This window comes from Ascaphus truei, chromosome 2, assembly GCF_040206685.1.
Source record: "Ascaphus truei isolate aAscTru1 chromosome 2, aAscTru1.hap1, whole genome shotgun sequence".
In the NCBI taxonomy this organism is placed as follows: domain Eukaryota; kingdom Metazoa; phylum Chordata; class Amphibia; order Anura; family Ascaphidae; genus Ascaphus; species Ascaphus truei.
The window spans coordinates 489113430-489125875 of NC_134484.1; the positions used below are offsets into that span (position 1 = coordinate 489113430).

Consider the following 12446-nt stretch of genomic DNA (forward strand, 5'->3'; position numbering starts at 1 on the left):
GTGTACTACAGGTACATTTCAGGTTAACCCCTTACTTCCCAGATGGCTGAAGGTGGTGCCTAATGGGGGTGACCCCTTTATTACTGGCTTGGCACCCCTCGACCGTCACAATACCTACCCTGTGTAAACACTTGGGTGACAAGATTTTCTTACTGAGAAACATTTTATACGCTCTGCACATGGGAAAGGTTTCTCACTTGTGTATATGCTCTGGTGTCTGAGGAGTGTCCTCCTTTTACAGAATGGATTTTGATGTAATCACCTTGTATGAATTGTTTGGGGTGTGTGTTGAGGTGCCTCTCAGGGCTGAAATGTTTCCCACATTCTGTACAATTAAAAGGTGGCTCACTCCCTTGTGTAAATCTACTGGTGTAACAAGAGGTCCCACTTTGTATAAAATGGTTTATCACACTCTGAACAAGCAAATTATTTCCCCTGTGTGAATCATGTGGTGTATGAGGTCATTCATCCAAGAAAAGTTTTTCCTATACTCTGTCCATGTGAAAGGCCTCACCCTGCATGAATTTGTTGGTTTCTAAAGAGGTGACCCTTAACATTGAATTGTTTCCCACACTGAACAAGCAAATGGTTTCTCCATTGTAAATACTTGGGTGTGACAGGAGGTCACACTTTGTACTGAATTGTTTCCAACACCCTGAACTAGAGTTAGACAATAACAAAAATACTTCCCACCATAAGAGTATTAAGTAATTTATCGTGATAACAATATTCAGCAACATATTAACACCCAATAGAAAGCAAAAAAAGCAAAAGTCCTCAAAATGTTCAAGGTCATTTATTGTGAAACATATTTCTTATACAAATGCATTTCATTCTTAATAAAATGTAAAAACAAAAAACAAATACATTTTAGTATATTTTAATTTTAAGAATAAAAAATGTTTCAATAAAAATGTTACACTAACTACACCCACACTAAAGACCCCTTTCTTCACCATTTACAATTAGCCCCTCTACCCCCTTCTGCTGTACACATTAATAGGGCAAGGGGAGGCATGGGTTAAATGGCATGGGGAGGAGGGGGTTAAGAGGCACTGGTGAGATCCGAGAGAAATACAGGGGAGAAGAGAAAGGGTTTGAGTCATGGTGGAAGGGTTAAGAGGCATGGCAGAGGGGAAGTGGTTAATGTGGAGGGGTGAGATTACCAGCAGGATTCCTTATAACTGCAGCATGTGAAAGTCAAGGAGCTTCCAGACTCGTCCCACTTCCCTCTCTTGGTAAGTATTGAATTACCGGTTAGTTTTATCACTGTAGTATTACTATTCTACCGGTATATTGCCCAATCCTCCTCTGAAAAATCAAATGTTTCATCTCATGTATGAATCTTCATGTGTGTAAGGAGGCTGATCATATGTGAAAAGGTTTCCCGACACTATGTACATGGAAATGGTTTCTTCCCTGTATGAATCCTGTGGTGGGTGAGGAGATCTGTCTTCCGAGAAAAGCTTTTACTACACTCTGCACATGTGAATGGTTTCTCTCCTGTATGAATCCGCTCATGTATGCGAAGATCTGTCTTCTGAGAAAAGCTTTTACTACACTCTGCACATGTGAATGGTTTTTCTCCTGTATGAATCCTCTGATGTATGAGAAGATTGCACTTAATTCTGAATTGTTTCCCACACTCTGAACATGTGAATGGTTTCTCTCCTGTATGAATCCTCTGGTGTACGAGGAGTTCTGTCTTCCGAGAAAAGCTTTTACTACACTCTGCACATGTGAATGGTTTCTCTCCTGTATGAATCCGCTCATGTATGCGGAGATCTGTCTTCTGAGAAAAGCTTTTACTACACTCTGCACATGTGAATGGTTTTTCTCCTGTATGAATCCTCTGATGTATGAGAAGATTGCACTTAATTCTGAATTGTTTCCTACACTCTGAACATGTGAATGGTTTCTCTCCTGTATGAATCCTCTGGTGTATGAGGAGTTCTGTCTTCTGAGAAAATCTTTTACTACACTCTGTACATGTGAATGATTTCTCCCCTGTATGAATCTGCTCGTGTTTGAGGAGCGCAGACTTCTGAGAAAAGCTTTTACTACACTCTGTACATGTGAATGGTTTCTCCCCTGTATGACTCATCTGGTGCATGAGGAGACTTTGCTTATGTCTGAATTGTTTCCCACACTCTGTACATGTGAGTGGTTTCTCCCCTGTATGAGTCATTTGGTGTGTAAGGAGACTTTTCTTAATACTGAATTGTTTCCCACATTCTGTACATGTAAATGGTTTCTCCCCTGTATGAATCTGCTCATGGTTGAAGAGTTCTGTCTTCTGAGAAAAGCTTTTACTACACAATGCACATGTGAATGGTTTCACCCCTGTATGAGTCATCTGGTGCCTGAGGAGGCTTGTTTTTCTACTGAATTGCTTCCCACACTCTGTACATGTGAATGGTTTCTTCCCTGTATGAGTCATCTGGTGCCTTAGGAGGCTTGCTTTTCTACTGAATTGTTTCCCACACTCTGTACATGTGAAGGGTTTCTCTCCTGTATGAATCCGCTCATGGTTGAGGAGTTCTGTCTTCTGAGAAAAGCATTTCCCACACTCTGTACATGTGAATGGTTTCTCCCCTGTATGAATCCGCTCATGTTTGAGTAGATCAGTCTTCTGAGAAAAGCTTTTACTACACTCTGAACATGTGAATGGTTTCTCCCCTGTATGAGTCATCTGGTGTCTGAGGAGGTTTGTCTTAATACTGAATTGTTTCTCACACACTGTACAAGTAAAAGGAGTCACTGCTGTCTGAATCATCTGGTGTGAATGAAGTTTCCCCTTCAGTGAGAAACTGCTCCCACCATCTGTACATGTAGAGGTTTGCTCCCTAGTGGGGACACACAGGTGTGTGAGCAGGTCCCTGTCCAGTGAGAAGCTTTTGCCACACTGACAACAGTGAAAAGGCTGAGCACCGCAGCTTCTTCTTAAATCTCTCGCATACCTTTTGCTGGACCCATATTTAGAGTTCGTCTCCGCTGTGTGCTGTACAAGGTCTGTAAATTCACAATCATGTGGCACTGGTTCCTTGCACGTGTCTAAAATGTGGCAGAAATCATTGTTTTTTGGCACTTCTGGGCTGTGAGGAGTCAGCCAGCTTCTGGATGTATCAGAGCTCAAGTTCTGTTCCTCATTCAGGCCGATCTCTAACAGAAGTAAACAAAAAAGACAGAACAAATGTTTTCAATTTTTAAATCAAATTACAAATCCAAAACACTGAAGAATTTACTTTACCAATAGTTAAAATTTTCTCTTCACACAGGGTTTTAAAATTGTGGCCCATAATGACTTTGGTGGTGGTCCCGAAGGCCTGAAATGTATATGTAGCAGCTCTCACAGTGAAATCATTGATACATATATAACTTGTATTTATTACTGTATGCATTATTTAAGGGTTCATGTACCTCCTCCAAATAATTAACATTGATAATGCCCATGAGAAGTAAAGTTAAGGAACTCCTGGTAAATCATATTAGTGCGTTAATAATATCAACTAAACCAGACAGCAACCTATAGTGTAAAGATACTGTAGATGCCCATGTATGCATGATATATATATCTATATATATATATCCGCAGTATACTCGGTGCTTTACAGCAGAAATAATACAGTACAGGGAATTATAATACAATAAGTGCAACAAACACAATCAGACAATAGGAACAGAAATCCCTGTCCTGGAGTGCTTACAATCTAAGTGATGCAGTGACTACACTGCCCATGTAATCTTCTGCCATAAGACCCACATAAATTATACTGCTCCATTTTGTGTCATATTTTGTCAGTCAAAAATACTATTCATATAATTTCCCAAGCACGCGGCCTTGGTGTAATATTTGACTCCTCTCTTTTCTTCTCCTCTCACATTCAAAACAAAGAAAAAAAGGAGCACTGCAGAAAAGAAGAACTGGAGGCAAAAGTAGAAAAAAATAAAGGAGTTATTGAGGCACACAGCCTAAGTTAAAAGAGAAACCTCCAACGCGTTTCTCGCCATGGGCGCTTTATCAAAGAGTGGTTTCCTGAGTCTAGAGAGTGTCACGTTATAGGCACTCACCGCCGGAAACACTGCCTACCTGTATCCCAGGTAAAAAAAAAAGTCCCATGGGAACAAAACAGTCCGGGGAAAATGTAACCACGGAAAGAAGGCAGTATAACTGTGGGGGAGAAATCCAGCAAAAGGACACAATAAAGAAAACAATAAAAAAAAACTTAAATAGACTCATAAAGGACAATAAAAATTAAATGAAAAAGCATCAAATTTAAAAGTGGATAGGATGTGGAGAGAATAAAAAGTAGTGAGTGGAGTACCTCAGGGATCGGTACTGGGACCCCTGCTTTTTAACTTATTTATTAAGTACCTTGAGGTTGGGATCGAGGGCAAAGTCTCCATCTTTGCTGATGATACTAAATTGTGTAAGGTAATAGAATCAGAGCAGGATGTAATTTCTCTTCAGAATGACTTGGAGAGACTGGAAACGTGGGCAGGTAAATGGCAGATGAGGTTTAATACAGATAAATGTAAGGTTATGCATTTGGGATGCAAGAATAAAAAGGCGATTTAAAAATTAAATGGAGATATATTGGGGGAATCCTTGATGGAGAATGATTTAGGAGTGCTTGTAGACAGCAGGCTTAGCAATAGTGCCCAATGTCATGCAGTAAATGCAAATTTTGGTCCTTGTTCAATTGGCTCTAAGGTCTTCCTCCAAGGTGAGCACTTCCAATGTTTCTGGATTTATTTATTTATAAAATTTTACCAGGAAGTAATACATTGAGAGTTACCTCTCGTTTTCAAGTATGTCCTGGACACAGAGTTAAGACAAATAATACATGGTTACAAATACAGTTACATAAATGAACAGGGTACATTATATACAAGACATTGCATGCACAGAACGATTGAGCGGATTTGATTTATGCCGTGTAATAAACAGCGGAATGGACCCTTCGGGAGTGCCCTGGTCTCTCCTTGATTTAGACCCCCTGCCAAGAACCAGTCGAACCATAAGACAGTAACTCAACATGAGTACAGAGTTTGGCATTCATGTAAGCCTCCTCTGTAACCCCTGTTCTACAGCCCCTGACAGAAAATCTGTTTGCCAATTCGGTGGCCTGTTGATCAAAAGAATCCTCGTTAGAGCAAAGCCGCCTTAGGCGGAGGAATTGGCCCTTGGGTATACCACGGACTATCCGCTTTAAGAAAGGTATTTCTGGAATTTTGTTTCCTATAAATGTCAGTCTGTATTTCTCTTGTAATGCCAATAAATAAAGTGATATCTAAATAATTAATGTGATTAATATGGGGTTCATAAGTAAAGTTAAGATTCAACATATTGGAATTAAGTGTATTAATGAAAGTGTCCAGTGAATGTGAATCCCCTTCCCAAATCATAATCAGGTCATCAATATAACGCTTGTAAAAAAATAACATGATGCCGAAAAGGATTAGAATCACCAAAAATAAATGTGGATTCCCAGAGACCCATAAAAAGATTAGCATACGACGGGGCAAAGGAGGTACCCATAGCCGTACCCAGTGTCTGCAAGTAAAACTGTGACTCAAATAAAAAATAATTGTGAGTCAATAAAAATGTGATGGAATCTAAAAGAAAAGTGCGAAGTGAAATAGATAATGAAGAGCCGAAGAGTAAGGGGTTAAATACTCCGCTAGCAATGCTCACAGGGAATGTCCACGTGTTAAACATACACTTTGTATCCTTTAGAATCTTGTTTTCCTTGCCAAAGAAGCCTAGACCTCCATTATCCACATCAGCCAAAATCAATAATGTCACATATCATGTCCTTTCATAACCCCTCTTGATAGACTTCCACTAGCCTTAATAGGTAAATCTTATGTGGTTGTCAGTGGTTTAGGGTACTGTAGACATATAGTATACATCACTTTCACTGTCCGGAAGAATTGCCGGGACTCTTGGAACGCGGTCCCCATCTATCAGTTAAGCTATGTCTAAAGATTGGATATTATTGTGTATCTAGTGACCCTTAATGAGAGGGTATTGTTTAAGCTGGGGAACCAGGTTAGTTAGGGATGGGTCCCTTGAATTTGTTTTCCCAAATGCGTTTTATCGCATCTATTGATGGTCAAATGCCCATAACTCTGCATTTCCAACCTTTATATGTGTCTGAGAGCCATATTGCACTTCTAACTCTGCTGCATGTGTCTTGTCCCATAACACCCAGCAGGCCTGGGGACTTCCTATGAGAGGCAATTAACTATGAATATTCACTAAATGTGACCATGCTCCTTGTAACAAGATAACAACCCTTTGTGCAGACAAAGGGGAAAAGGTACTCACCAGAGACAGGAAATGGAACAGTTTCACTCTTTATTGGGGTCAGATGTTCCTCAGCGTTTGCCTCTTCCTTCTCTGACTTAATCTCTAAACTCTCAGACCAGGCCACAGTTTACAATGGGTCTAGTTCTCCCGCACCTGCTCTCCCAATTACAGAAACAGGTATATATGGCAGCAAGCCGTGCTGCTTCATTCTCTCTCCTAGAGCCTGGAGGCTGGGGGCACGCTGCTCCCCTGTATCCAGTTCGGGGAGGACGCCCCCATCATGACTTTCACTGTCTGGAAGAATTGCCTGTACTCTTGGGACGCTGTCCCCATCTATCAATTAAGCTATGCCTAAAGACTGGATATTATTGTGTATCTAGTGACCCTTAATGAGAGGGTATTGTTTAAGCTGGGGAACCAGGATAGTTGGCCCAGCAACCGTTAGAGAGGCTGATACTACTGTATAGTTAGATCCCTAAAAAGGATCTTTTGTTTCTTAAAGTGAACGTGTTTGAAATGTTTAGTGTCACTTATTTATTTATAAAACATTTTACCAGGAAGTAATGCATTGACAGTTACCTCTCGTTTTCAAGTATGTCCTGGGCATAGAGTTAAGACACTGATATGAGTAAACCACTGGAGGTTAATGGCTGAGTGCTTCCAAAATGTATCTATTGAATCTGCAGTCCCTTACTGGGATGAAATAAAACAGGCAGAAGCCTGGAGTTACGCACTATACTGCTACCTCTTATTCTTGTGTTTTTTCTAAATAAACCCTAGAAGACTGTGTCGGTAAGAGCCCAGACAGACGTCAGCGCTACGCAAGGGTGGCGTTTGTCACTTATGGTGGAGAATGTGGGTTGACACTAAAAAGTCCGTGGGTTTGCAAATAAATGTGGATGTTAAAAAAGTCCGCCCAGCTAAAGAACAGTAGAAACTGTAAGTAAAGTCTGTCCTACTGTATATGACTGCCAGTTCTGCATACAGCATTGCCACGGTAGACCAGAACTTATGCGCATAAAATCACTGGGAACTGATTGGAGCGAGATAGCGATAAAATAAACATGTAAGTTTATTTCCTGATCACCCTGGCAGTGGGCACCATTGGGTTAATCCCTTCTCACTCTAGGTAGGACAGGAAATAGACTTTTGCAGGTAGGCCATATAAGGCCCCTCCCTCTACCTGCACCTTAGTCTTTTTCCTGTCCTCACAGATAGGTGTAGGATTTTTTTTATTTTCTAACAGGACTCACCTACTGCACCTTGTGCAGATATCCAGGGTCTCAGCCTTTCTGCCCTGAAGCTCTGATCGACGCGCCCTACGGGTGGCAAGACGGAGACCCCTTAGAGTCGGGGGAGCCCCTGTTGGGGGGGGGAGCAGCTGCAGCCGCGGGTGGGGAAGCTTAGGTGCAAAGCCCCAGGACCAAACAAAGGCACACAGCAGCTGCAGCTGGGAGCCGTGGAGGCCCAGACTCACCGCATTAGCATCTGGTACGCTGCGGTAAAGTACCCAGGAGCCCGCTACACGCGGAGGGGGGAGCAGCCATAGCTGCGAGCAGAAGGCTCAATGACCGCACTAGTGTCTGTGGATGCGGCGGTAAAACTACCCCAGGAGTCCCGCTACACGCGGAGGGGGGAGCAGCCATAGCTGCGAGCGGAAGGCTCAATGACCGCACTAGCGTCTGTGGATGCGGCGGTAAAACTACCCCAGGAACTCTGCTAGAAGCGGAGGGGGGAGCAGCCATAGCTGCGAGCGGAAGGCTCAATGACCGCACTAGCGTCTGTGGATGCGGCGGTAAAACTACCCCAGGAACTCTGCTAGAAGCGGAAGGAGTAGCAGCTTTAGCTGCGAACCGGGAAAGGTTCTTTTGACCGCGTGAGTATTTGAAATACTGCGGGAAAAAAGGGTACAGTACACGCGGCCGCTTGGGAGCGTGTGCGTCACGCCGGCAGATACGTGCACAGCACGTGAGCCGTGCACGAGCACTTGATGACGTCAGAGAAGCGACGACCACACTGTGTGTATGTGTGAGGAGAGCTGCAGCATGGAACGCTCAGCAGGGAGAAGCCAAGTGCTGGAAATGTATTCAAAAACGGAAACACCCAAAACTTCAGTTCCCAAGACTAGGTGAGTCCTTAGTTTTAGTTCTACAGGGGAAAGAGAGATGGTGTATATATATATATATATACACATTAGGGTGTATGTTTAGTATTTATTTTGTTTTTATAATTTAGTTCGGTGGTTACCCTCCCAGAAGCAGAATCTTCAAAAGGGAAGGGGGAATCCCTGCAACATAAAAGAAAGGTTGCTAAGAAAACTAAATGGTGTTCAGCTTGTGAAAAACCAGCCCTAATATGGAAGAAATTATGTGAAGATTGTCTTAAGGCAGCAGCAGGTGACAATGAACAAATGAGCAATTTCCTTGTATTAATGAAGGAGGCAGTTAAACAGAGTGTGGATGAAGCAGTCCAGCAAGCAGTTAACCCTACGCAGAAAAGATCTAGATCCCAAACCAGTTTGGATAAAGGGAAAGGGTTTTCGTCAGATGAGTCTGAAATTGATTGTTTTCAAATATCAGAAGGGGAAGTGGATTCATCAGATCAAGATATTCAGGAGGAAGAATCTGAATTTGATGTAGAGATGGTGGATCCACTTATCAAAGCCATGAGACAGGCGTTAAAACTAGAAGACACTGAGGAGTTAACCCACAAGAAGGATAAACTTTTGGGGCAAGACAAAAGAAAGGTAGAGAGTTTCCTATCCATCAAGTGATTAAAGACCTCATTCAGGTGGACCTGGCTCGACCAGACGCCAAAATATTTGCGCCTAAAAGATTTGGGAAGATGTATCCATTCCCACAGGAAGAGGTAAAAAATTGGTAGGTTAGCCCAAGGGTGGATACTGCTATTTCCAGAATAGTAAAAAAGACCACAATCCCAATAGAGGAAACTGCGTCACTAAGGGACGCTATGGATAAGAAAATGGATTATGTTTTAAAAAAAGCATATGTTACCGCAGGAACAGCCTACAAACCTGCCATAGCAACTACGTCAGCAGCAAGGGCTATGCGAGTATGGATTGCCAACATTGAAGAGGCAATAGACAAAGGCGTAAAAAGAAGTGCTATTCTTAAAGCACTGTCAGAAGTAAAATGGGCAACAGATTACATAGCAGAAGCTTCGTTGGATGCAGTAAAATTAGCTGCCAAATCTATGGCACTGACGGTATCAGCAAGAAGGGCTTTATGGCTCAGACAGTGGATGGCTGACACAGCATCAAATAATACCTTGTGTGCATTACCATTTGAAGGTGAATTCCTCTTCGGCAGCAAACTGGATGCAATAATAACAAAAGCATCAGGAGGTAAGAGCACTTTTTTACCTCAGGAATACAGAGCCAGAAGATTCGGCTTCCAACAGGCTAATAGAAACCAGTATAAAGAAGCAAAGACATATAGACCTGGTAGGTCTTTCCCAAGACAAACAACATGGAGAGGTGGCCAGAATCGGCTTTTTCGTGGCTCCAGAGCAAGAGGATCATTCACAAGGAATAAGTCCACATGAAGGTCAGAGGGCCCAGCAATTGTCCGTAGGAGGGCGGCTGAGACAGTTTTATACAACATGGGCCCAAACAATACTGGACAATTGGGTATTACAGACCATTCGTCAGGGGTACAACATAGAATTCAGGGAGATACCAAGAAGGAATATGGGCGTAATAACATGTATACAGTCCAAGGAAAAAAGAAGACAGATTAATTCGGCTTTAAAGAAATTATTACGAGCAGAAGTAATAAAGAAGGTACCTCAGGAAGACAGAGGAAGCGGAATTTATTCCAGGATTTTTCAAGTAAAAAAACCTACTGGGGATTACAGAGCAATCCTAGACCTAAGAAGGGTAAATTCATTCTTGAAGATAAGAAAATTCAAGATGGTGTCCTTGAATCTGATTATTCAAGAAATACAACCAGGAGACTGGATGGTGGCGATAGACTTAAAAGACGCTTATCTGCATGTGCCCATAGCAAAAGGACATCAAAGATTCCTAAGGTTTGCAGTAAATCAAGATCATTATCAGTACACAGCGCTGCCATTTGGTCTGGCTACTTCCCCAAGGACGTTTACAAAGGTTCTAGCCCCTCTAGTGGCAGAAATGAGAGAAAGGGGGGTAGAAATATACCCTTACCTGGACGACATCCTGGTAAAGTCAAAGGATTTGGAGAAACTCCAACAAGACCAAAATATGGTAATAACCTTCCTAGAACATCACGGTTGGTTAATAAACAGAGACAAGAGCCATCTCGTACCCACTCAGCTGTTAAGATTTCTGGGCGTAGAATTCGATACAGCAAAAGGAGAAGTGAGACTACCAGAGGCAAAAAGACAAGACATAGCCATACAAACAAAGAAGCTCAGGAAAGCTACCAGGACTTCAGCAGAAGAATGCATGAAGCTCCTAGGGAAATTCGCTTCAACATTAAGCGTCACAAAATGGGCAGCACTACATATGAGACCACTGCAAAACAATTTCCTACAACAATGGAATGGGAATCACAAAGACACAAGACAAAGAATCTTGTTACACCCACACACAAAACAGGAATTAAAGTGGTGGGAAGATACCCGAAACCTGGGAAAGGAAAAACGCTACAACCAGTACACTGGTTAAGAATTACAACAGATGCGAGCAAAACAGGTTGGGGTGCCCAGATGGGAGAAAAGGTGGTGCAAGGAACCTGGGGAAACCAGGAAAAGCACCTGCCATCAAATCTACTGGAATTAAAAGCAGTACAAAGGGCCCTAGAAGCTTTCCAAGACCATATAAGAGGTGGCTGTATAAAAATAGAATCAGACAACAGGTCAGTTGTCAAGTATATAGCCAAGCAAGGAGGAACCAGGAGCAGAAAGCTGATGAATCTCACAGCAGAAATCCTCTTTTGGGCAGAACGCCACTTGTTGGATATTACAGCCATACATATCCCAGGACTAGAAAATGTCACAGCAGATTTTCTAAGTCGGAACATCACACACCCAGGAGAATGGTCATTAGATCCAGAGGTGTTTCAAGAATTGGTAGAGCGATGGGGTCATCCAGACATAGATCTCATGGCGACACCCCAGAACCGCAAGGTAAGGAACTACTGTGCCAGACAGTTTCATCCAAGTGCACAAGCTACAGATGCTCTCAGCTTCAAATGGGACTTCAAGTTGGTGTACTTGTTCCCTCCAATTCCCCTAATTCCAAAAACAATCAGGAAAATCAGGGAAGACCAAGCAGAGGTGATATTCATAGCACCATATTGGCCAAGAAGGCTTTGGTTCACACACTTGGTAAATATGGCAGTAGATGCACCATGGCACATACCAGATCGCAAAGGACTGATGCGACAAGGACCAATATGTCATCCGAATGCCAAACAATGGGCTTTGACGGCATGGCGATTGAGCGGGAAACATTGAGACTGAAGGGTTGTTCAGACAAAACAATTCAAACCCTTTTACAAGCAAGGAAAAGTTCCACATCAAGTGTATACCATAGAATCTGGCTTTGCTTTTGCGATTGGTGTGAAAAAGAGAAACAAAATTTCCTTTCACCTGGAATTGTATCTATAGTGGAGTTCCTGCATAAAGGATTTGAGAGAGGTCTCAGCTCGTTAAAAGTACAGGTGTCTGCATTATCAGCCTTGTTGGAAAGAAATCTGGCAATGGAAAGATTGATCATCAGGTTCTTTCAGGCAGTTAAAAGGTTAAGACCTCAAATCAAAAACAGGGTACCTACATGGGACTTGTCCCTAGTATTGGATGTACTAACAGCAGCTCCGTTTGAACCTATAGAGGAGATAGGCCTAAAATGGTTGTCATGGAAAATGGCGTTTCTGATAGCAATCACCTCAGCAAGGAGAGTGGGAGAACTACAGGCACTATCTGCCAAGGAACCATTCCTAGTCATACATCAAGACAAAGCAGTTCTCAGACCAGTGCATCAATTCCTGCCAAAGGTGGTATCACAGTTCCACATGAATCAAGAGATTGTGATTCCGTCATTTTGTCCAGAACCAAAAAATAAGAAAGAAGAAAGACTACACAAGTTAGACGTGGTAAGATGTCTAAAGGTGTACCTGGAAAGGAT

At 42.4% G+C, this 12446-nt stretch overlaps 1 protein-coding gene across 1 annotated transcript in view; it reads right to left on the bottom strand.

Annotated features, from left to right (window-relative positions):
* Positions 1–780: 780 nt before the first annotated feature.
* Positions 781–12446, bottom strand: part of LOC142488439 (uncharacterized) — a 44537-nt gene continuing 32871 nt past the window's right edge. The window contains exon 6 of the mRNA XM_075588953.1: positions 781–3162. Within this exon, the coding sequence (XP_075445068.1) occupies positions 1394–3162 (1769 nt within the window). The 3' untranslated portion in view covers positions 781–1393. The remainder of the gene's footprint in view (positions 3163–12446) is intronic.